Raw genomic sequence first — 22,398 nt, 5'->3', positions numbered from 1 at the left:
GTTTTTCATGGACTATTAAATGATTCGAGATAAACATAAGCCGAGTATAAAAATAATAATTTGACTTTGTCCCCAAACATTTTGTACTCGATTTACATATAACAACAAAATTATACAGAAATAATTCAAATTTATGGTCAATTTTTTTTTAATCCGGTACTGAATATGCAAGTTATTCATGTCGAGCTAGGCGAACATATTTTGCCCAATAAGAAATAGGTGTATGAACTTTATTTGAGGATCTTAACCTGGTCTAAATTCGAACTACTTTGGATCTCATCCACCCATGCCATTTATAGGTATATTTATGGACGTGTGTGTGTGTGTGTGTGTGTGTGTGTGTGTGTGTGTGTGTGTGTGTGTGTGTGTGTGTGTGTGTGTGTGTGTGTGTGTGTGTGTGTGTGTGTGTGTGTGTGTGTGTGTGTGTGTGTGTGTGTGTGTGTGTGTGTGTGTGTGTGTGTGTGTGTGTGTGTGTGTGTGTGTGTGTGTGTGTGTGTGTGTGTGTGTGTGTGTGTGTGTGTGTGTGTGTGTGTGTGTGTGTGTGTGTGTGTGTGTGTGTGTGTGTGTGTGTGTGTGTGTGTGTGTGTGTGTGTGTGTGTGTGTGTGTGTGTGTGTGTGTGTGTGTGTGTGTGTGTGTGTGTGTGTGTGTGTGTGTGTGTGTGTGTGTGTGTGTGTGTGTGTGTGTGTGTGTGTGTGTGTGTGTGTGTGTGTGTGTGTGTGTGTGTGTGTGTGTGTGTGTGTGTGTGTGTGTGTGTGTGTGTGTGTGTCTGTGTGTGTGTGTGTGTGTGTGTGTGTGTGTGTGTGTGTGTGTGTGTGTGTGTGTGTGTGTGTGTGTGTGTGTGTGTGTGTGTGTGTGTGTGTGTGTGTGTGTGTGTGTGTGTGTGTGTGTGTGTGTTTTGGAAAAAAGGACAAAGATTTTTACATTTCAAATTTGTTTTTTTTTTTAACTTTTTTCAATACTTTTGTAAGAATTGTAGGAGTTTCTAAGAGGGAATACAAATCAAAAAATATCGTTAAATAAAACCATAATTTATTTAATTTAAAATGCGGCTGAAGTACTGTAACTAAAGTTATAAACTTAAATCTGGAACCCTACAAATATTGGTAAAAAGTAAAACTTGTTAGAAATGTTTGCAAACAAGAGGGCAGATAAATAAGTAATATATAAAAAGTAGTATAATAATGAAAAAATAGTCATTCATTTATTATCATTTTTGTTGAAAAGAGTTGTAAATAAAATTTACTAAAAAAGTTGTTTCAAGAAAAGTGTTGTGAAGGAGAGTTCACTAGTATTCGTCATGTTAATGTTCCATTAAATTGTCCAAAGATTTCCAGTGGTATTCGAATTAAATTTGAACGATAAGATTCGCCGCTCTCTACCAAATAACGAGAATAGAAGCTAACGGTGAATTGCAAAACCTGACAATAACGTAAACGAAAGTGTAACTAAATACATATACGATCGTCTTGCTGACTGCGATTTTTATGCAAATTGCCAACGAAATCAAAACAAGAACGGTGCGATGCCCTTTGCCATAACCATATTTCTTGCAAGCAATTTCATTAGGTATGTTTTAAATTTTTCTCTAGTAGACACATTTGTCATTACTTTTTCCTAATTTGCTATGACTTTTTTTTTTCATTTAACTTTTGTGCATTTGAAAATTTTTTAAAGCCGTTGAACTCCAGCGCTCTCGGAAAAACCACTTCAAAATTTGAAACAACCCGATCGAGAACCCGATATCATTAATAACAGTAGATTAATTCGCGCTTAAGATGGCAGCCTGCAAAGATCGACTAATGTACCAGTAGGCTATTGAACTATTCTTCCGACACGATTAATAAAACTGCGAGTACGACGCCGAAGATAGTAAACAGTTGCGATAACGCGAAGAAGGTGACCAAGGTTTTTCTCTCCGTCCGCAGCCGAAATCTCGTAATAAACAAACTCGAATCGGATTTGAGATAACGCTATTGATAATATACGAGCTTCTAAATAAAAGAAGATCGCCGGTAGCGGTTTACCATTTCTTGGTGTCTCATTCGAAATGCTGGACGTGGTGGTGTTCGTGTTGACTCTTGCGGTACTGTTTATAATCGGATTCGCCCCCGAGTTCGTTAAGACTATCAGCGGCAAGGGCGGCGGCATACCGGGACCCTTGGCACTTCCGCTCTTCGGTACCTCGTGGGTGTTTTCCTTCTACGGCTACAGATTCAACAGATTGCACGATTTTTACGAGGACTTGCATCGACGATACGGGCCCGTAGTGAAAGAAGAGACCATTTTTAATTACCCGGTGATTAGCGTGTTCGAAAAGGGCGACATTGAAAAAGTGTTCAGAAGTGTGGGGAAGTATCCCCTGAGACCGCCAACCCAAGCCATCGCTCATTACAGGAAGAGCGTGCCGGCGCGATACGCCAGCACTGGTCTTACAAATGAACAAGGTCAGAATGTAATTCTATTATATTATTAATGCGTGCATTTTGTTGTGGCCGTTTTTGACAGTAATATAGAAATAACCCCTAATAATGAGTTTTTAGAACTCAAGCCAGCGAGATTTACTACAATTTTAATTCGAAAATCTAGTATATATTTTAAAAATGTGAAATAACTCCCCACGCCCCCAGATTCAACTCAAACTCATATTGCATGGACTTCCTTTGTTTGCGGAATGGAGCTTAAAAATTCTGCTATTGTAGATAATTATTTGATTGACGTAAAATGGAAATTAAAGCCCATTCTTACCCCTTTACGCCCTTAAATAACCGATACTGACACCTGACTTATGTAAACTCTAATGAAAACACCCCATTTAGTTTAAAGGTACTAGTGCGAATATCTTCGAGCATAAATAAATATTTTTTTTTATATTTTTTGACGATTTTCCGTTAATGAACGTGTGTAATCGTTTTACTAGAAACAACCAACTACACAGTTACTGCGCTGAGTTAAAAAGAAAACGCCGTATGTCAAAATCTCTATTGCTACTTTTATAATAATAATTTCAATAAAACAATAAAAATCTGGTGAAATCAGTGTCAGGGTCTAAATATTATATGAGATTTTTATAGTCCTTAATTGCTTCAGAATGCCCATGCTTCAGTTTCATTTTATATACACATTACAAATAACATACATTTTACAAACATTCAACAAATTATTCCAGATATAGTATAGTTAATGAGTTTAAAATAACGTTGATTGAACATAGTATTACTAAAATTATGCAATGTAGCTCATTCGATTCGAAATTCGAAAAAATTTTCAAAAGTTATAATTAAAGATGCTAAAAAGTAGTGTTTAGTTTTTTGCTTATAGTTCGTACACTAATAATTATTTCGGATTTGGAAAAAACGGACCTTAAAGTGGAGGAAATTTCCAAAAAAAAAATTCGGTTGCCAGTAACTTGAAAATGGTTGCGCACATGGCGTCGGAACATATTATTAATTAATAAATTATATAATTAAAGTTAAAATTAAAAAAAGGTTATAAAAAGTAAATTTAAAAATAAAAAAAAAGGTAATATTATTGTTAATTAAAAACTTTTTTCGGGACTTCCTTTATTCTTGCAAATTTTAAAACATTTAAATAATTCCCATAAAATGTTTTGTTTATAATTTTTTTTTAAATCATAAATCATTAAGTTGTAAAAAGTTTTTTTTTAATAATTGAAATAGTCCAATTGTTTATAAAAAGACACAAGCAAATGGAGTTTTTTTTTTGGTTAATAAATTCCTTTTGTTAACATAAGGTTAAGTAAGTAAGGTAAGGTAAGTTAATGAAAAAAATGAAATGAAAAAAAAAACATTACGGCGAATTTTTTTTTGTCAATTAAAAAAAATAATTTAATTTAAACTTTTACAACACTATCTTATTTTATGAATTTACCAGAAAGACTCCACGAATCAATTTTTTTTTATCTAGTTTATTGGAAAACTGTAATGAAAAATTCCAACGGGAATCAGTTTTTTGAAGTGTTTAGATTATGCAGTACATTTTTAGATTTTGAAATCTACTTTATATACCCTAAAATTTGCAACATCAATATGGCGTACGGAAGGCAATTTTCATCGTTAAATTAAAATAATTACGAATATAAGTACAATTTCGGGAATCCGGATCTTTTTTTGAAAAAATATTCGTTTACACTACACACTATTGTTTACCATCTTTAATTGTTTATAACTTTTGAAATTTTTAATGTACCATTCCGCTTTTTTGGCACATGATCTAGACATAATTCAGAATGGAATGAACTATATCACAATAATTTTAGTACTAGTATGTTCAATTAATGTCATTTTAAACTCATTAATTAGACTAATAATAAAATATAACAGAGAATCGCGAAATTCAGTCTATAAGCGACTCCCAGTTTCAAACAAATTTAAAAACTTGAGTAATTGGGTTGTTATTTCCCATTTAAAGAAATGTCTACAAACCAAAAATAAACAGCGTCAAAAGGTTATCGTGTTGATAAAAAAATACAGCGAACGTGGAAAAGTATTTTCATTAAAATATGGACCTTCTTTTACATTAAATATAGGAAATGTGCGGTGAATTGTTGCACTCAGCCAAGCTGGGTAGATTCACATGCAATTGGTTTACGGTGACTGGTATTTCGACCTGACTTTTTAAGATCAATACGACGGGTTTAGTTATTTTTTCAAAAGTAACATATTTTCAACAGAACTGCACATTTTAATATCATAAAATTGATTTTAATACGTACCCTAAACCAATTTTTTGGGTTGTTTGAATCGGGTATCAATATCTGTTTTTGCATAAAAGATATATTAATTAATATATCACAAAGCCAAAAGTTTCAATTTAATTTTACTACTTAAACTCCCACAGTTCTATTATAAACTTCTTCACCGTGTTTATAATTTTCTCTTTCTGAATAGTTTATACAAAAGAGTTATAAAAATGGATTAAAGAACCTAACAGCAATAATATATTCGGTACGATTTGCGATAGCATAGTCGCTCATAAAACCCACCTAAGAGTGTTCTACCTTTGTCTATTGCACCTCGATGTCGTACTCTAGACAGAGATAGCACCAATTACCGGATAATAACAGTAGTTTCCAATTTTCAAAACAGGGTCGCATTTTTGAAAAACTGCTGCCGAAACTCGAAAGTGAAAGTGAAAGTGTACCAAATGAATCGACAAGAAGAAATTATCAATTGACTAGGCAGTAAGCGATTTAATTATCCAGAAAATGGTCTATAATGCGAGTTGATAAAAATAAAAATTGTTCTCTGAGAAAGAGAATAGGGGTGGATGGCGCAAGGAGGCCCACGTCAAAAATTAACCAATTCTTTTTTCTTTTAATAATTATAAATTCTGGATTGCGTAATATCAGGGTTAAAATAGACCGCTTAAAATTTCTAAAAAAAAACTATTCCATATTATTGTTATAACCGAATTCTATGGATTTAGCTTAAAGCTAGAGCTTTCGAAGATCTTATAAATACCAATAACACATTTTTTAATAAATAGAAAAATAGTTACTAATCAGTACCGTTTTTTTATTAAATACTTTTTAATAAATAATTATAATTATTATAGGGGAGAGTGGGGCACGACGGCTAGAAGCTTCGCCAAAATTTGGGTAAATTTAGTTAAAGTTAGTCAAAAATTAATCGACTTAATGGTTAAAAGCCACAAAAAATAATAAAACACCCTCCCCTACACTTGATATAATGGTAGTAGCAGTTCCAAATACAAAATAAATATGGTTTACTTGTAAATTTACTTTTAGCAAATAATATTTTATTTGGTATGATATATTTTTTAATTGTATGATTTTTTGATATTGTTTTAATTTTATTGCATGGAGTGTTCGGACAATAATATTTTCATGTGGATTCACCTACTTAAATATTCGCATATCATTAAGGAACACCCTGATATATTATTTCAGAGAAAATACATGAATCTATTTCTGAGTATGGGCCTACTGGTTAAATTAATAAATGTCAAGTATAACTGACTATACTTAACGACAAAAATAATGTCTCTCTCTGTTCTTGGCATCTATGCAAATTTATATTAGTTTATTTTATGAGTGCTGTTGCTGATGGGGAACCAAATTATTAATATTTTCTTACTCTCTTATAATTTTGAAGCCACTATAATCTATTATCGTCATCCGTAGGAGAAAAATGGCACGAGTTAAGGGTGTCACTTACAACGGTCCTTACCAGTCCCAAAACCATATCAGACTTTATGCCTCAGATCGAGATGATCTCGGATGACTGGGTACACTTGTTAAGACAAAAGAGGGACGCTAACAACAAAATAGACCACCTGGAAGACTTAGCAACCCGTATAGGTCTCGAAGCCACATGCGCTTTAGTTTTGGGTAAGTCCTGGCACCGAATTTGTTAAGAAATTTGCTAACATGGTCTTCGAACTGTTACCGCTCGACATTGGGATTCGCAACCTTGCTTGAAGATTATATTCTTGCGCGAAGAGAAATCTCCCATGTTATGTAACATAATAACAACATTTAAGTTCAACGGATCATTATTCGTTAAATGAAAATAATTTGGGGAAAATTAATAAATTATATATATATTATATTGGTTTTTTAAATTAACAGCGTTGAACATGAATGGGGTTGATTTCGATACCTGTGTGATTCTGTGTTAGTTACCATAAAAATATAACTTATTAATATATTATTCACAATTTTTGTATATAAACATTAACCCTTTGTGTAAAACAAATAATTTCAAAACAATTTTGATGTGAATTAATTTTACAGTTGACGTTTTATCTAAAACAAATTTCATTTTAAGTGAAGCTACTAAAAATTAGTACTGGGCGTTTTGGATGTTGAAATATAACAAATTACTATTACGTAATAATTTGGTGTAATAAAATAAATAAATTGTCTACCCATAACAGTATGTTCACGCTGATCGTTTCAATGAATCAATTTCATTAACACTTTAGCTATGAATTTGTTTTAACACGAGCAATAGGCACAGTCTGTGCTTAATAAACGAGGACCTAAAAAGTTTATAATTTTTGCACGACCATTCGGGTAAATTTTTGTAAGACAGCACTAATACATTCAGTGGCTGAATTCATGACTAAAGTACCGTTAAAACCCGAAGTCGGACAGTATTGAATGAAGCTGATATCTCAAATTGTCACTTTGCGCACACATGATGCACATGATCGATGCATAATTGAATATTTTAGATTAGGGGGCATAAAAAAGTAAAAAGAAATTATTCTTAGTCCCCCTAAATCATGTCAATTTCCATAAATTATGTGCGATCAAATTTAAATGGTGCCATTGGTCGTAAAACCTTTCCTTAAATGGATAACCCCACATTTTCACCCTGTTGGTAGATAAGAGATTCTCTGGTACGCCATCACAATGCAACAAACATTTTCCGTTAGTTTACAGTAGTATAGTACTAGTAATATAGTACAGTAGTTTAGTTACATAGTACATAACGGCGAATACATGTTTTTCCTTTAATTTTATTTTCAGTTTCTTTAAAAAAAATTACAATACAAATGGCAATCGATACCTACAGTCTACTTAAGTATGGCTTTTGCACAATAGTAAGTATAATAGTACGGAAGGTTCTGCACAACATGAGTATAACTACTCATATTAAGGCTAAAAAATGCTGCTTTACCCAATAACCCTACGCTTATTGGGATATTTCAACCAAAATTAGTACAAAAAATTTTCTTATCACAAAAATTGTATTAATTTGTTGAATGATTTTTTTTTCCAAAAAATGTGGTCCCTTTTTTGTGTTTTTTTATCTTCATGCAATTAACTGTATGGTCCTCAGGCTATGGTATTTTGGTAGAGATGGTAATAACCATCGATACCTCAAAATTTCACCTACTAATTTGCACCATTTCCTTTTTAAGCAGCAATGTCCACATACTTAACTCATTTTCTCATAAAAGGCTGCGGACAGTTGTTGAACGCCGCTATAGTCATAATTTTGTGAAGTTTGGTTAGTTTTGGTTACTTTAGTCAGGTTAACCAAGTATGTAGCGGATGATGTGGTTGAAATATCCCAATGGGCATGGAAGTTATAAAATAACTATAATCAATTTAATAATTTTTTCTACACCCTTCTGTAAAATACCTAATTACCCAAAGATCTACAGTGCGGGAAGCGTCACTTTACCACGTGAGTTTCGTTTCCCATGAATCCGAGGAACTTCGGACATTTCCGGGATTTTACCGCACGGATTTGGAAGCAATCGGATGTTTTCGGAGATATTTCTCACGCATTGAATCTTGACGTTTGTCAATTCTGACGGTCATGTCAGTGAGTGCATTCGTGTTGTCTTGCGAAAATGTACCGAAAAACTAACGGTCGTAGAAAAAGTATAGTATGCAACACGTTCGGTAAACTTTTTAACTCACTCGTTTATTAAAAACTCGCTCTGCTCGTGTCAAATAAACTCGTGAGTCAAATGCCGTTTACCGCACTTGTTGCATAATTAATATATATATATATATATATATATATATATATATATATATATATATATATATATATATATATATATATATATATATATATATATATATATATATATATATATATATATATATATATATATATATATATATATAATATATATATATATATATATATATATATATATATATATATATATATATATATATATGTATATATATATGTATATATATATGTATATATATGTATATATATATATATATATATATATATATATATATATATATATATATATATGTATATATATATATATATACATATATATATATATATATATATATATATATATATATATATATATATATATATATATATATATATATATATATATATATATATATATACATATAGTTTATTCGGCAGTGATATTATTGTCTATTTATCTACTTAGAAAAAATAATTTATAGAGCGCATCAAATCAAATTTATAGCAACATATCATTTATCGTAAGAAATCGCACTTTAAATAAATAATCGTTCCAGGGAGACGAATGGGCTTTCTCATTGAAAGCCACGAGTGTGGCACGGCGACAGAATTGGCAGAAGCAGTTCACGCCAACTTCATCGGATGTCGAGAAACGCAATTCGGCTTTCCGTTTTGGAGGTTCTTCAATACGACCAGCTACCAGAAACTCGCCAATAGCGAGAGAGCTATCTACGAGCTGGCCTCGGAATTAATAAAAACGGCGGACGAGTCCACAAAAGAGAGCGCCGTGTTTCAGTCCGTCCTAAACGCAAATATCGACGAGCGTGAAAAGAAAGCAGCCATAGTGGATTTCATAGCGGCCGGGATACATACGCTCAAGAATAGTTTTTTGTTTTTCGTGTACCAGGTGGCGATGCATCCGGATGCGCAAAGGAAGATTCTCGAAGATCCATCCAAGGCGTATTTAAAGGTGATTAATAGGCTATGCCGGAGAAGCAAAATAATTAATGAGAAACAGTCATCAGCATTTCGAAACCAAGGAGTAACCAAACAGGTCACTTTTTATCGTAAAAACCTGGGGAAAATGACAGAATTTCTCTTGGTGTTCGGGGAAGCTATGACGATGTCATAGAAATCCATGAACACCAGTTTTTCTATGGACAAAAATGAGGATCGTATTTTCGTAGTTAGTTACATTAAACATTTATATATTGTTTCATATGTTTCTTTCTTTCATGTTTTGTCCATGATTGTCAGAATACTCTATACTTCCTTGGGAATTGGTTCTGTCTCGAGAACCTTGAACCGCATATACAGGGGTGTTTAAAACTTGAGACCCTACATTTTATCAATTATTCTATTACGAACTGAACTTTTTATTAAAATAATTGAACTGCACATTTTTCGCAGATTGTTGTTGTTGTAGTTGTTTTACATTAAAGCATCTAGAATTATAGCCTAGCTTAGTTCTTGCTACTCGACACTTCATCGCAATAACTTTTTTTTTCAGGCATGTTTGATGGAAACATTTAGGCTTACCCCAACCGTTGGTTCCCTGGCGAGGATCCTAAACTCCGATGTTGAGTTATCGGGTCATATGATCGAAGCGGGAACCATAGTATTGTGCCATTCGAACATAGCGTGCAAGAATGACGCTAATTTCAAAGACGCAGCGAAATTTTGGCCAGAAAGATGGTTGAACGAACACAAAACCGAAACGGCCAGCAACGCCACGTTCATACTGAATCCTTTCGGATCTGGGAGGAGAATATGTCCAGGCAAAAGGTTCATTGAGCAGGTGCTGCCCGTCATGCTTGACAAAACGGTGGAAAGCTTTGAAGTTGCTGTTGATAAACCGTTGGAAGTGGAATTCGAATTTTTGCTCTCCCCGAAAGGGCCGGTGAATATGACGTTCAGAGACAGAATTTAAGAGCTGCATACTTGAAGAGGAAATCTGCCCTTTATTTGATGCGGAGATGTCTGGGTGCCTATATTTCTCGGACGAAGCGACAATATGTCGTTAGTTTATTAAGAAACGACTTTATTCTTCTTGGTAATTTTAATTTTTGAAAATATAAAATCATAGATAAAAACGGTGCGCTATGGCGCTCAAATATTTCAATCATATAGTAGTGTTAGAGTTCTCCTAACTGTATACCGTTTTAACGACATAATCCGGTATTTAACCGGTAAATGTTTATGAAGGTCTAACCGCAGCCCTACCTCGCCCGGGTTTATCTTTGTATTTCGGAACTTCGTGCATACAAATGTGTAGAGTTTCAGGGGTGACATTAAAATTATAATTACGTCATGGACCACAATCTCAACTTCTTCATCGCTTGACATCGCAAGTGACTAACAAAATTGAATTTTATGATTGTATATGAAAAGTATATGGCACTTCAAAAAAATGACACACTGAGTCTTGAAAAACAATTGAATATCAGTAAGTTGGTAATTACTAATTACAAACAGAAGACAGAATAGAAATAACTTCAAAGGTTTCGACGGCTAAAAAAATACTGCTTCATAAAACTGACAGATTTTATATTGCTTTGCTAGGAAAATATTTTATGTCATTATATCGGAAATCAGTTTAAGCTTTCTAATGTGTTTTTAATATAGGAGATCAACCTATCTAATGAGCAAACTCATCTTGAAATCGAGCTGCCTCAAGTAGGGACTGTTTTCGGAAGATTTATAAAAAGCACACTAATATGAATTAATATAACAGTTTAATCAAAGACGATTTCCCTACTTTTAAAATACAACAATCCGCACGGCTAACTTGTCGACCAACATCCATGGCCTGTGGTACACCTACCAATAAGAATGATCCCTTCCGCTTTACAACAGGCGGGTCTAAAACTCATTCAGAAATCAAAACCATAAAGGGTTGTAAAAACGGTATATCGATAGGAGAACTCTACTTGTCCATCAACGTATACCTAGCAACATCTTGTTTATAATTATATACCACTCTAAAGTTCTACGCAAAAAAAAAAAATGACTCTCTCCAGATTTTCCCATAACATTTCCAAACACTGGGGTTTTGAAGAAATCTATACAGTATGTAAGAATGGGATCGCATGGGATATCGGAAAATATAAGGGATATAGGGCCGCTGAAATTGAAAAAGTTTTAAAGAATTTCAGTATGGGACCGTTTCTGAGAAATTCGAGAAATTATAAAATGTTGGATTCTCTATTTTTGTCTGGAAAACCCAAAATACACCAAACAAGATCTTGGGATTAATACCTTATTAGAACACTTTTTTAGAAAGAATAAAGGAAAACATGATTTTTTTCATTTGTAGTCAAGATACACCATAGTTTCTTAAACTTTCTGATTTGCGACATATTGAATATTTTCATTAATATATAAGGCATAAAAAATACTTTTAAGTGATGTATCACGCTACGAATTTATCATCATTCTTAGAGTAACAAAAGACATGGAGCAAACAATAGTTTTGACAGTCCATTGACAGCATACACTAAGTTAGTATTAAATGAAAAGTCAATGAAAAAAAATTCAAACATTTGTTTAACTCACTAATTGCATGGAAATAACTTGAATTTATTTACTAATTACATTGGAATCAATAAACAATAATTGGTACACATAGTTTGTGAGGGGGGCCTCATATTCTTCAAATCAATATTATTGACCTCCAATAACGGTAATTCAGTAGCAAACTATTCCTCCAAATCATGTAGTTAGTGATAAAAAATGGCCCAATTATCCTTGTTCCCAAAAGTCCCGCCCACATGTTGAAACCCAAACGGCGTTGTCAACTATACAGTACTTACAAAGGCGGATTTTGTAGTGACCAATAATGTGCATTTCGTCTGTTGAAGATTCCGTTGTTCGTTAAGATAATTTCATCCGAAAATAACATTTCATTAGCAAAATTTTCGCCGTCTTGACATTTTCTGCTGTACCGCTCACAAAAGGCTTTATGTTGTCGCCAATCCTTGACAGATATAAAATTTGTATGCACGATATTTGTTCTTACGCTGTAGATTCTTTCCACTTACGTGTTCTATGTTCCTAATCGTTATTGTAGGGTCTTCGATTACAGCTAACAGTATATTATTTTCAGACAAAAAAATCTGTTTTCCTTTATGGCTTTACAGACAAAAATATAAAATCCAACTTTGCACGCTGGGATTCTTTAAAACATTCCCAATTTAACCGACCCCGGCCTCCCCATGCTATTCTATCTTTATATTGGACAAAGTGTATAGTTAATTAGACACACATTTTCGGGTATGCCAAATTTTATACAAAAAATACAGCAAGTAACAAAAATAATTGTGCACATTTGTTTCGATATAGGTAGTGACAGGTTACGAAAAACATGAAAAAAAAACAAATTAAACAAAGACTCTATTAACTAGAAAGCGGCACGCAAAAGTGCGAGACGATAAAATAAACCAATTCAAAAATGCTTAATAACCTAAAATGAGTAGTTATTGAAGTATAATCGGGGCACCAAATTTGAAATAATTATTTTAAAAGATTTTTAAAAAGCAACAACACCTTGATACCTCCGGAAACCAAGCTCCCACGAATACATGTTTATATAAAATTTTTCTTTAAGCCGTTATATAAAGGCCGACTACAAAAAAATGACGCACCCTCTATACCTAATGAGAAAAAAATATGTTTGTGTATATATGTTCACTGTAAATTATGTGAAGTTTGCTTTACACATTACCACAGTGTAATGCTGTGGCCAAATTCATATTAGTGTCAATTTTTAAAAGTATATTTTTAGATATGCTGGTCGAAGATTTTGCTCGCATCCCTTCGTTGTTTTAGAGGACCATTTCGCGTAAACCAATGAAGATTAGGCAAGTCCAATAAATCCTCAAAGCCTTGTCTATCGGTCCAACCTTTAATGACACTGGTTAAAGGTTTATACTAAAACCTTTTTTCTAACCAGCAGTTTCTAAATTATTTTTTCTTTAACTTATTAGTTAATGTTATAAAAATACTTTTGGGATAAATTATCACTTCATATATATAGTTTTTATTAATATTTTAATTTATCTAAAAAGTCTTTACAAAATATTTTTCATAGAGAAAAAGGATTAAAAAAATTAAAAAGACACCTTGTTTTTAATAAGAAAAAATTATTTTTAAAGTGTAATTTTTGCCCGTCTTAATTCTTCCTTCACAAGGTATTTCTGGCATATATATAAACTCAAATGATAGTGATTCGTCACCCTCGAAAACCCCCTTATACAAAGTTTTAGCCACTTTCGAGAAATTCCCCCGAACTCTTATTTTGACCCAGAAAAACCGGCTAAAACATAGATAATAAACTTTTAAATTTTTATAACTGGTTTATTTATCATCGCAGCAGGTTGAAATTTGGCCGGAATATACTCTAATCATTCCTATATCGAAAAATCGGATTTTTGTGAAGAGACCAAACATTAAGAAAAAAATAAATAAATAAACTCATTGTCAATAATAACGCTGTTTTACAAACTATTATGCAATGATTCCATCTATTATATTGTCATAACAATGTTGCCATCCAAATTAATACATTTTTTTAGATTTATATAAAACACTTTAGGTATATTAACTATTCTCTAATTACAAATATTCACAGAACTTCATTAATACTATGTATTAATGGAAAATTAGTTCATTCTACAATTTCTTGGAAGAGCAGGAACAAATAATATAAAAAGACAAAAACCACTTAATTACATTGAACTGCTTATAAATAAAAAGGCATAAACGTGAAATTACCAATCACTTTAATGCTTTAATAACCATACTTTTCATTTAAGCTGGTCCTTCCGTCGCCAGACTGATTATTCGGAGGCACCCACATTGAGTAGTTTTCCCTGGTGGAATCTTCTTTGTAACCCCTTTGCTTCTCTAACTCAGCTTTCTTTTGTTTTTTGTTTAAGTTACTACTGGACGCTTCCCCTATCGGGCTTCTCTTTCTAGACTCGGAGCCCAAAATATCGACAAAATCAATTCGGATTCGCCTGAGTTCCTCGAGAACGTGTCTGTTCTTTTCGCGATAATCTTCGACCTCTTCAATTGCTTTTTCAAGTTCAGACATAATTTGAAATTGCAACTTAGAGTCATCAGCATCATCTTTTATTCGGGAAATAAGCTTACAAATTTTACGCTTTTTTGACAGCAATGTTTTCCAATCAATTTCTGTGGATAACTCACTCGATACCAAATACTTCAACATGTCAACATTGATGTCAAGTCTTGCTTTATGTTCCTCTGAAACCAGTAAATTATTTTAGTGAAATCTAAATAATTGACTAAAAGAAAAGCTTACTTGAAAGTAATGAAGCAGAATTATTAAGAATATGTTTGAAATGTGCATAAAACATAATCACAGGATTTGTTCTCATCAAATAAGAGAGGTCTCCATCTTCCTCAGTTTCTGAGTTGGTATTAATAGTAGATTTCAATAGTAAAATATCTCCATCAGACTGTACCAACCGGAATAAATGGGACAAATAATGTAGAAATGCATCAGGAAGCTTTTCATTCTTACTGCCAAATTCTTCCTGAATCTGCGGTACTGGTTCCGCTATCTCTTTAACATCATCTGACTGGTCACCTAAATCCTGAAGACCATGGTCTTTCTCACAGTTACCTTCTTTAGAACAAATGCTTTGGTTCAAAGTGGCCACAGGTTCAGACTCCTCCTCCCGTTCTTCATCTTGATTTGGGTCAACCTGGTCCAATGACTTTGAAGTTTCTAGCTCTTTGGGCAACCTTAACTGCTTTTTTGGTTGTTTGCCCACTACTGGAAAAGTATATTTTGATCGACTGTCAGAGCCAGACTGTAGGAATGATGGAATTGCTGCTGGTTTTGCTAGATTTAATAATCTGCAATTAAACAATAAATTCATCCTAACAATGAAAGGTACTTAGCGCTACCTTATAACATTAGTGTGCTCCCTTCTTAAACTAGCTAGATCTAGTTTAATTTTAGATATTTTTTGTTTGTCAAGTTTGGGTTCTGATAATCGCTTCATGTAGGTATCCAAAGAATCTTCTTCATTTTCCTGATTAATGGTACTATCTTCCTTTTCTTGGGCTACAGTTAAAAATCCTTCTTTTTCAGCTATTGCAGTTCTAATATTATTCTCCTTCTGAAGCTGCAAAACACAAGACAAACTTGGCAAATTCATAAAGCAATTCAAAACACTTACTAAACTTTCATAGGTTTCTGCCTTTTGAGGCACTTTAGCCATCATCCTCATCTCCCTCTTTTTCTCAACAGTGCCAGTCCTGTCCAGAAAAGTATCATCATCACTATCATAGTAGTCATTTTCTTCCCAATTTTTCGATTTCCTTTTCCGAGACTCTAAATTGTAGGATGTGAGTATCATGTGTGAATGCATGTAAATAATTTACCGTGACTAGCCTTTCTCAATACTCCATATCTATCCAAAGTCCGACATGCTTCTAGAGCACACTGAATTACTGCTTCTTTCTTCTTTCCCCGATGTAGCACCTCCACCATGATAGGTCTTCCAGTATCATCATCCAAAGGTAATTCCACCTTACAAAGAAATTGACCCATACCTTGTTCAGTACATTCATACTCCAAGTCAAAACCCTCACGCTCAAAAAATCCTCTGAGAGCTTTTTTGGGATCATCCAAGTAGAGTTCTTCATTATTAGTTTGAGCATAAGGATTTTCCGTAACATCTACACTTTCATCAGCATCCTCACCTAAAATACACAAACCGACTCAACATTAGTAGATTCATATCGCCAACATACCCAATCCCCAATCCACTCCCCTCTCATCTTCTTTTTTTCTTCTGTCCTCCTCTAATCTTTTAGCATTTTCATATTCCTCTTTTTGTTGTTTGATTTTTTCTTCCTTCAACTGTTTTAATTCTGTGACTGATAATTTGGACTCCTCCTCCTGATCATCATCTGGACCTGTTAAAATATAGGACCTTTGGCTACAACCTAATCTTAATATATGCCCGACCTAAAAAAGGTAAACACAAATAGTTAAACACAGATAGGTAGTTATTAAGGAGGGATTAAACCTTGGTTTTATACAATTCACTTTAAATTCTTATTTATTATTTATTAATTAAAGTTTATTTTAATACACTACCTTAAGTCAAAGAAATAAAAACATCACAGTGGGCCAAAAGTTAATATTAACATGAGAAGATATTGGTTGCCAAGAAACCTTATAAACATTTTGGAAATTTCAAAATGAAAACCACTAAACAGTATAAAGAGGAAAACAACACATTTGTTAAGGCCAGCTGCAAGTCTACTTTCAAAGAAGATATTATAAAAATACCCAACAAAATTTCAAAGAACTTAGATGAACATGCTGATGTCGTTCAAAATATAAAAAACGTCTTCAAGAATACCCAACATATTAAAGAACTTGCTGAAAAAAAAAATGGTAATATTCCAGAGCAACTTGCAGAACTGAAATATAGACTTAATATAAGCGCAGAATTTTTACGCAGAATGAAACGCGACATTGAAAATGTAAAATTTTCATACGAAAACAAATTCTTAGAAATGGAAAAAGTACTGGGAAATGGCTGCAATCCATCTGCAAATACCAGACAGTTTAAACCAAATATGATGCAACAAATGGAACAAATGCAGGATAAAATTCAGAATATTAAGAAGAATTTAAATGAACAAAAAAAAAATCATATTAGAGTTACCCAGTCCTACCAGCAGGAGTTGAAAAATGTATCACAAGCTCTGAAGTCCATAGAGGATGGTTCCTATTGTTCACAAAAAAAAATTATCGATTGACCTACGTTTTAATAAATTTCAATAAAGAGTAAAAGTAACTATTGATTTTAGTAAAACTTACCTGCACCCTAGTGTAAATCCTTGCCTTCAGTTTATTAGCTTTAGTATTTAAGAAGGTACCATGAGTACTTTCAAGGTCATAAATGTAAAATCCAGAATTATCTTTTTCAGTACTAACACTCCTGTACTGCAAAATGGCATGGTATCTACAAGAGATATCAGTAATCTCATATGATGGCTATATGCAATTTCTATTAGCACTGCATTACCTTGAAATTGTTGGATGCTGCATACAGATATCACAATTCGGCAATCGTCCAAATACCCAGAAAGATTTGTCCATAAGATTGACAGTGTCTATTATTGCTCCATTTTTCAATACCTCAAATATGTATGGCTTGCCATTTGAAACAGGTAACCCTGACCATACAGGCTCTTTATAAGGTAAAGGTTGTGATGTATTATCCCTCTGTGGTGCTGAATTATCTAAAAAATACAAAAATAAAACTTTGGAATAAATAAACTTTATTAACAATTACCTAATGGTTCTATGTTTGCTTTACAATTCGATGACGAAGGAAGAGCAGCAGGCTTATTCTTTACACTTGCCTCCTTAGTTTTTACCTTAAGACATTTTTTCGAGCCGATAAAACTTGGTTTTCTAAATGCAACTCCGCTATTAGTTTCTTCTGCAAAGTTGTTGTTTTTTGATTCCATTCTATCATATTTTAAAGCGCAAGTTCGGATATGTTTTGAAATTAGAAGTCGTACAAGAACACTGTTTTCTTTCCAGACTTGTATCTATTTGAAAGAAGGTACCAAGTTAATAAAGTCCACGAAGCTGATTTGGTTTGTTTAATTAATGATTTAGGTTAATACAGATACAAACACATGAACATAACCTCAAACAATATCTTTGGAGACATTTAGGAAGGCTCTGTGGGGAAGACGACAGGCCTAAAACAGATTTGCAAGTAATGATGTGTGTTGTGGATCTACAATGAAATTAAATTATTTTCTAGAGTGTAATTAATTTAATATTTGTTATTCTCAAATCAAACATTTGAAATCCATGGCGAATAACTTATTCAAATTCTTTAAATACTTGCACCAACAATTTCCTTCGTATACAAAAATAAGAGTGTTTCATAATAGTTTGGGTAAGTAAGAGTTTTAATTGGCAAAAATTTTTTGGTGGTTAATTGCATCATTGTAGAAGTAATGGATTTGTTTCTCTTCAATAGCACAAAGACATGGCGAATATGAATGGCAGGACCCCAAATCTGAAGATGAAGTGTATTTATATCTGACAACGCGTTAAGCAAAGAATGAAAAGTTGCTTTTAGGGTTCATGTAACTTTCATAAAGAAAGATGGCCATCGTGTATTGGTAAGGGGTAAAGTTGGCGACAACCTCCTATACTTGGCCCATCGGTATGAAATTCCCATGGAAGGAGCCTGTGAAGCATCACTTGCTTGCACAACTTGCCATGTTTACGTTAAGAATAACTATCAAGACAAACTACCTGAACCTGTTGAAATGGAAGAAGATCTCTTGGATATGGCCCCATTCTTAAAAGAAAATTCCAGGCTTGGGTGTCAAATCATTTTGACGAAGGAATTGGATGGACTAGAAGTTGAGTTACCCAAAGCAACCAGGAATTTTTATGTGGATGGTCATGTACCAAAGCCTCATTAATTTCTTAATTTTCCAAAATATTTACTCTGTTGGTTGATATTAATAAATGTCGAATTTGTAGAAGCAATTTGTTTAATTATGTTGTAACATTTCCAGATTAAAAATAGCTTATTGATTTCGCGAAAATTGAATGATTTTGTGAAGTTGATTTTCCCAGTTATTGTTAAAATGATAAGTTAGTCACCACACTCACAGGACGTCATAATTTTTATTACTGATAATTGGTAAATAATTTGCTCTACGATATTAACGTGTATTTCGATTTAAAATTTTGTGTAGGAAAATGAAATATATTTTTTTTGTTGAATCGTAATTTTTTGAGATAGTTAATTTTAGTTTTGTGAAGTTGGCAATATCGCAGACAGTCGCGCGCGTCCTCCATCTTGTAGCTGCGAGTGATCTGCGTATTGCGTAGTAGCGTACAAGATTTAATTTTCAGATAGTGAAGTATTCCTTGCGAAAATTTTTAGTGAAATTGTATTTAGTTTCGTCGGCAGGGTGTTAAGTAAAATTATAAAAAAAGTTTCAAGTAATTGCATGCTGCTGTGTGAGGAAAACTCTCCCCGTTTCAAGGACGATTTTATGTGCAAAATCACGTATGATTACGCATCCGGTTATGAGGAGTCTTCTCGATTCTACGGAGCGAAATTGGAAGAAAGCTATAGAAATTTACCGTTAATAAGCGCGACCGAAACTCGCGACGAATTCATCTATGACGAATCACCATTGTATGTAGGGCCCCGAGAGATTGTTCTGCAAAAATGTCATCAGTCGAAACCGCTACCTTTCGAAGAATGTTACCCCAAGAGGTAAACGGCTAAACGTCATTTATAATATTTGTTTGTGATGTCGTTTTGGTAAGGGGTTATAGAGATTTGTCTGGATTTGATATTCCATTTGTCACGCGATTTCGATAACCTTTAAGCAAATTGAATCATTTCCTAGCCTCATGAAGTTTATGATTTTTTATTAAAAATAAACAAATTAATATTTTCATAGTTCGCTAGGTAAGCAGTAAGCATTTGTCTCTGTTTAATTATTTATTTTAAAGAAGGTAACACATAAATTCTGTGATATATTAGTTCTTAAGCTGGGTCAGATTTTGTTTTGCTCCACTAACCCATATAACATTCTTCAGCCAAAAAATTGTTAAATGGATCCTATAAAGCACGGTTTTGGCATTGTATCGTGTTTGCCCTTTAACTGAGCACCTTCTTCCCTCCCTATACTACTGTATGATAATGTATGATGATGATACAGGAGTCTAATGACCTTAATTTTTTTTCAAAAGTTTACTTCAAAATTGTCACAAAATTGGCGAAGGTATCTATGGCGAGGTATTTTTATACAAAAACAAAGATGGAGGTACTACAGTCATGAAAGTGATACCCATAGAGGGTATCCAAATGGTTAATGGAGATTGCCAAAGAAAATTTGAAGATTTGCTCTCAGAAATTATCATTGCCAAGTAAGTTAAATTTTGAAAAGCTATTGATTTATAGTAACTGCAACATTTTAAAGGAAATTGAGCAATTTGAGATTCACTAGGGAGAATCAAACTGATGGATTTGTACAACTTCAAAAGGTGAGGTGTGTTCAAGGTCGCTACCCTGAGGAACTTCTGGAGTTATGGGAACTTTTTGATGAGACTAGGGGTTCAGAAAATGATTCCCCTATAATGTTCCAGGATGATCAGCTTTATATTGTATTTGAATCTAGTTATGGAGGCACTGATTTGGAGTCATTTCTTTTTGATGATGCCTCCCAAGCTTTTTCTGTGATCACACAGGTACTGAAACTTTTATGATCTTAAAATTTAAGCTTTCATATCTACTTTTTAGGTTGCTTTGACTTTGGCTGTTGCTGAAGAAGAACTTCAGTTTGAGCACCGTGATCTGCATTGGGGCAATGTACTTGTGTCCAGAGTTCCGAAAGATAAGACAATAAAGTACAAACTAGATGGGCAAGACATCATGATAAAATCTTATGGAGTCCAAGCATCCATCATTGATTTCAATATGTCCCGTGTTGAGTGCAGTGGCGCTATTATATTCAATGACATCGGCCGGGATTTAGGATACTTCAATACTACTGGTGATTACCAGTTCGAAATATACCGGTTGATGCAAGAAAAAAATGGGTAAAGATACTACATATTGTCCAAAATTTTCTTTCACTAATTTTCATGTTTGATTTGCAGAAACGAGTGGCGCCATTTCGAGCCTTATAGTAATATTCTGTGGCTCAGCTATATTCTGGACAAAGTTATTACATCTTTGCATTACAAACATGGTGGTAAAAAGCACAAGCAATACATATCGAAAATGACAGAGTTAAATCTGGATATCTTGGGCTACAAGAGTGCCCATGATTTAGTTGTTAAAATATTCAGAGATAACGATATTTGATATTTTTATATATTGCTAGAAACGATACAGCAAAATTCGTTTCATCATTTTTAAAATAGTAGTAATATATTTTTTACTTGGATTTTGAAGTTGTTATTAACACATTTCCTTTAATATATTAAAACATAATGTACAAAAGATACACGCATTGTTTACTGCATATAAAATACTTTCCAGTGAGAATGAGTTGATAATAAAAACAAATATCTAGTTTTAGAATATTAGTCATTCAAACCCCTGTTTTTACCATTAATAAGTTAGACCAGCATCAAGGAAACAACCAATACCTTACATTGAAAGGCAGTGAAACTAAAGAAGCAATGAATCTGGTTGACTAGCGTTCAGAATATAAAATAAAAGGAAAAAATATGTTTTAATTACATTATGTTATTTTATGTAGAATAGCTAGACATTTTAAAAATTGTATTTTTTTAAAGAAAAAGAATGGGAAGAACATATTTTGTACCTATTTTGGTTATCAAAATTATTTTATTAGGATTATGTTATATGAACTGTAGGAAGCTTTACCAGATCTTTTTAAATGTGGATTGTTTTCATATAAAGAGTGTTCATATTTTTTAATATTATTTTTTAGCAGTATATTACAAGTCAGCTTATAGGAAGCATTACCCGACCTTTTTAAATATGGATTGTTTTCATAGAGTTATATTTTTTAATATCATTTTTTAGCAGTATATTAGAATTCAGCTTATAGGAAGCATTACCAGTCATCTTTAAATATGGATTGATTTCATAGACACAGACACATTTTTTAGAAGTATATTACAAGTCAGCTTATGGAAACATTACCAGACCTTCTTAAAAGTGGATTGTTATCAGAGACAGTTATATTTTTTACAAGAATATTCGAAGTCAGCTTATAGGAAGCATTACCAGACCTTTTTAAATGTGAATTGTTTTGATAGACAATTATATTTTTTAATATTACTTTTACACAAAGGAACATGTAACTCTATGGCATTTATATTCCTTTTCGTGATGACTAGCAGATTTTTTACAC

The 22,398-nt window shown here is 33.1% G+C and overlaps 4 protein-coding genes across 4 annotated transcripts; 3 read left to right on the top strand and 1 right to left on the bottom strand.

Annotated features, from left to right (window-relative positions):
- Nucleotides 1–1,996: 1,996 nt before the first annotated feature.
- LOC132701624 (ecdysone 20-monooxygenase-like) lies at nt 1,997–10,442 on the top strand. The gene is made up of 4 exons (XM_060669727.1): nt 1,997–2,445; nt 6,165–6,371; nt 9,021–9,433; nt 9,974–10,442. The coding sequence occupies exons 1-4, from the start codon at nt 2,049–2,051 to the stop codon at nt 10,391–10,393; spliced, it is 1,437 nt and encodes a 478-aa protein (XP_060525710.1). The 5' UTR covers nt 1,997–2,048; the 3' UTR covers nt 10,394–10,442.
- A 1,567-nt stretch (nt 10,443–12,009) lies between these two features.
- LOC132701623 (kanadaptin) lies at nt 12,010–18,146 on the bottom strand. The gene is made up of 9 exons (XM_060669726.1): nt 17,811–18,146; nt 17,541–17,757; nt 17,333–17,477; nt 16,252–16,468; nt 15,880–16,200; nt 15,675–15,829; nt 15,400–15,620; nt 14,789–15,348; nt 12,010–14,730 (listed from the first exon to the last, which is right to left on the bottom strand). Exons 1-9 carry the CDS (start codon nt 17,986–17,988, stop codon nt 14,252–14,254), a joined length of 2,493 nt encoding a protein of 830 aa, XP_060525709.1. The 5' UTR covers nt 17,989–18,146; the 3' UTR covers nt 12,010–14,251.
- A 20-nt stretch (nt 18,147–18,166) lies between these two features.
- On the top strand, nt 18,167–19,219 carry LOC132701626 (adrenodoxin-like protein 1, mitochondrial). The gene is made up of 3 exons (XM_060669730.1): nt 18,167–18,431; nt 18,516–18,567; nt 18,618–19,219. Exons 1-3 carry the CDS (start codon nt 18,344–18,346, stop codon nt 18,967–18,969), a joined length of 492 nt encoding a protein of 163 aa, XP_060525713.1. The 5' UTR covers nt 18,167–18,343; the 3' UTR covers nt 18,970–19,219.
- Nucleotides 19,220–19,355: 136 nt separating this feature from the next.
- LOC132701625 (serine/threonine-protein kinase haspin homolog) lies at nt 19,356–21,459 on the top strand. The gene is made up of 5 exons (XM_060669728.1): nt 19,356–19,778; nt 20,261–20,437; nt 20,491–20,758; nt 20,811–21,109; nt 21,170–21,459. The coding sequence occupies exons 1-5, from the start codon at nt 19,507–19,509 to the stop codon at nt 21,375–21,377; spliced, it is 1,224 nt and encodes a 407-aa protein (XP_060525711.1). The 5' UTR covers nt 19,356–19,506; the 3' UTR covers nt 21,378–21,459.
- Nucleotides 21,460–22,398: the final 939 nt, after the last annotated feature.

The sequence above is a fragment of the Cylas formicarius genome, unplaced genomic scaffold, assembly GCF_029955315.1.
Source record: "Cylas formicarius isolate icCylForm1 unplaced genomic scaffold, icCylForm1.1 PGA_scaffold_4__25_contigs__length_36172078, whole genome shotgun sequence".
Lineage (NCBI taxonomy): Eukaryota > Metazoa > Arthropoda > Insecta > Coleoptera > Brentidae > Cylas > Cylas formicarius.
Note: the sequence above shows the minus strand (reverse complement) of the source record. Positions and strands in the feature narration are given on the sequence as shown.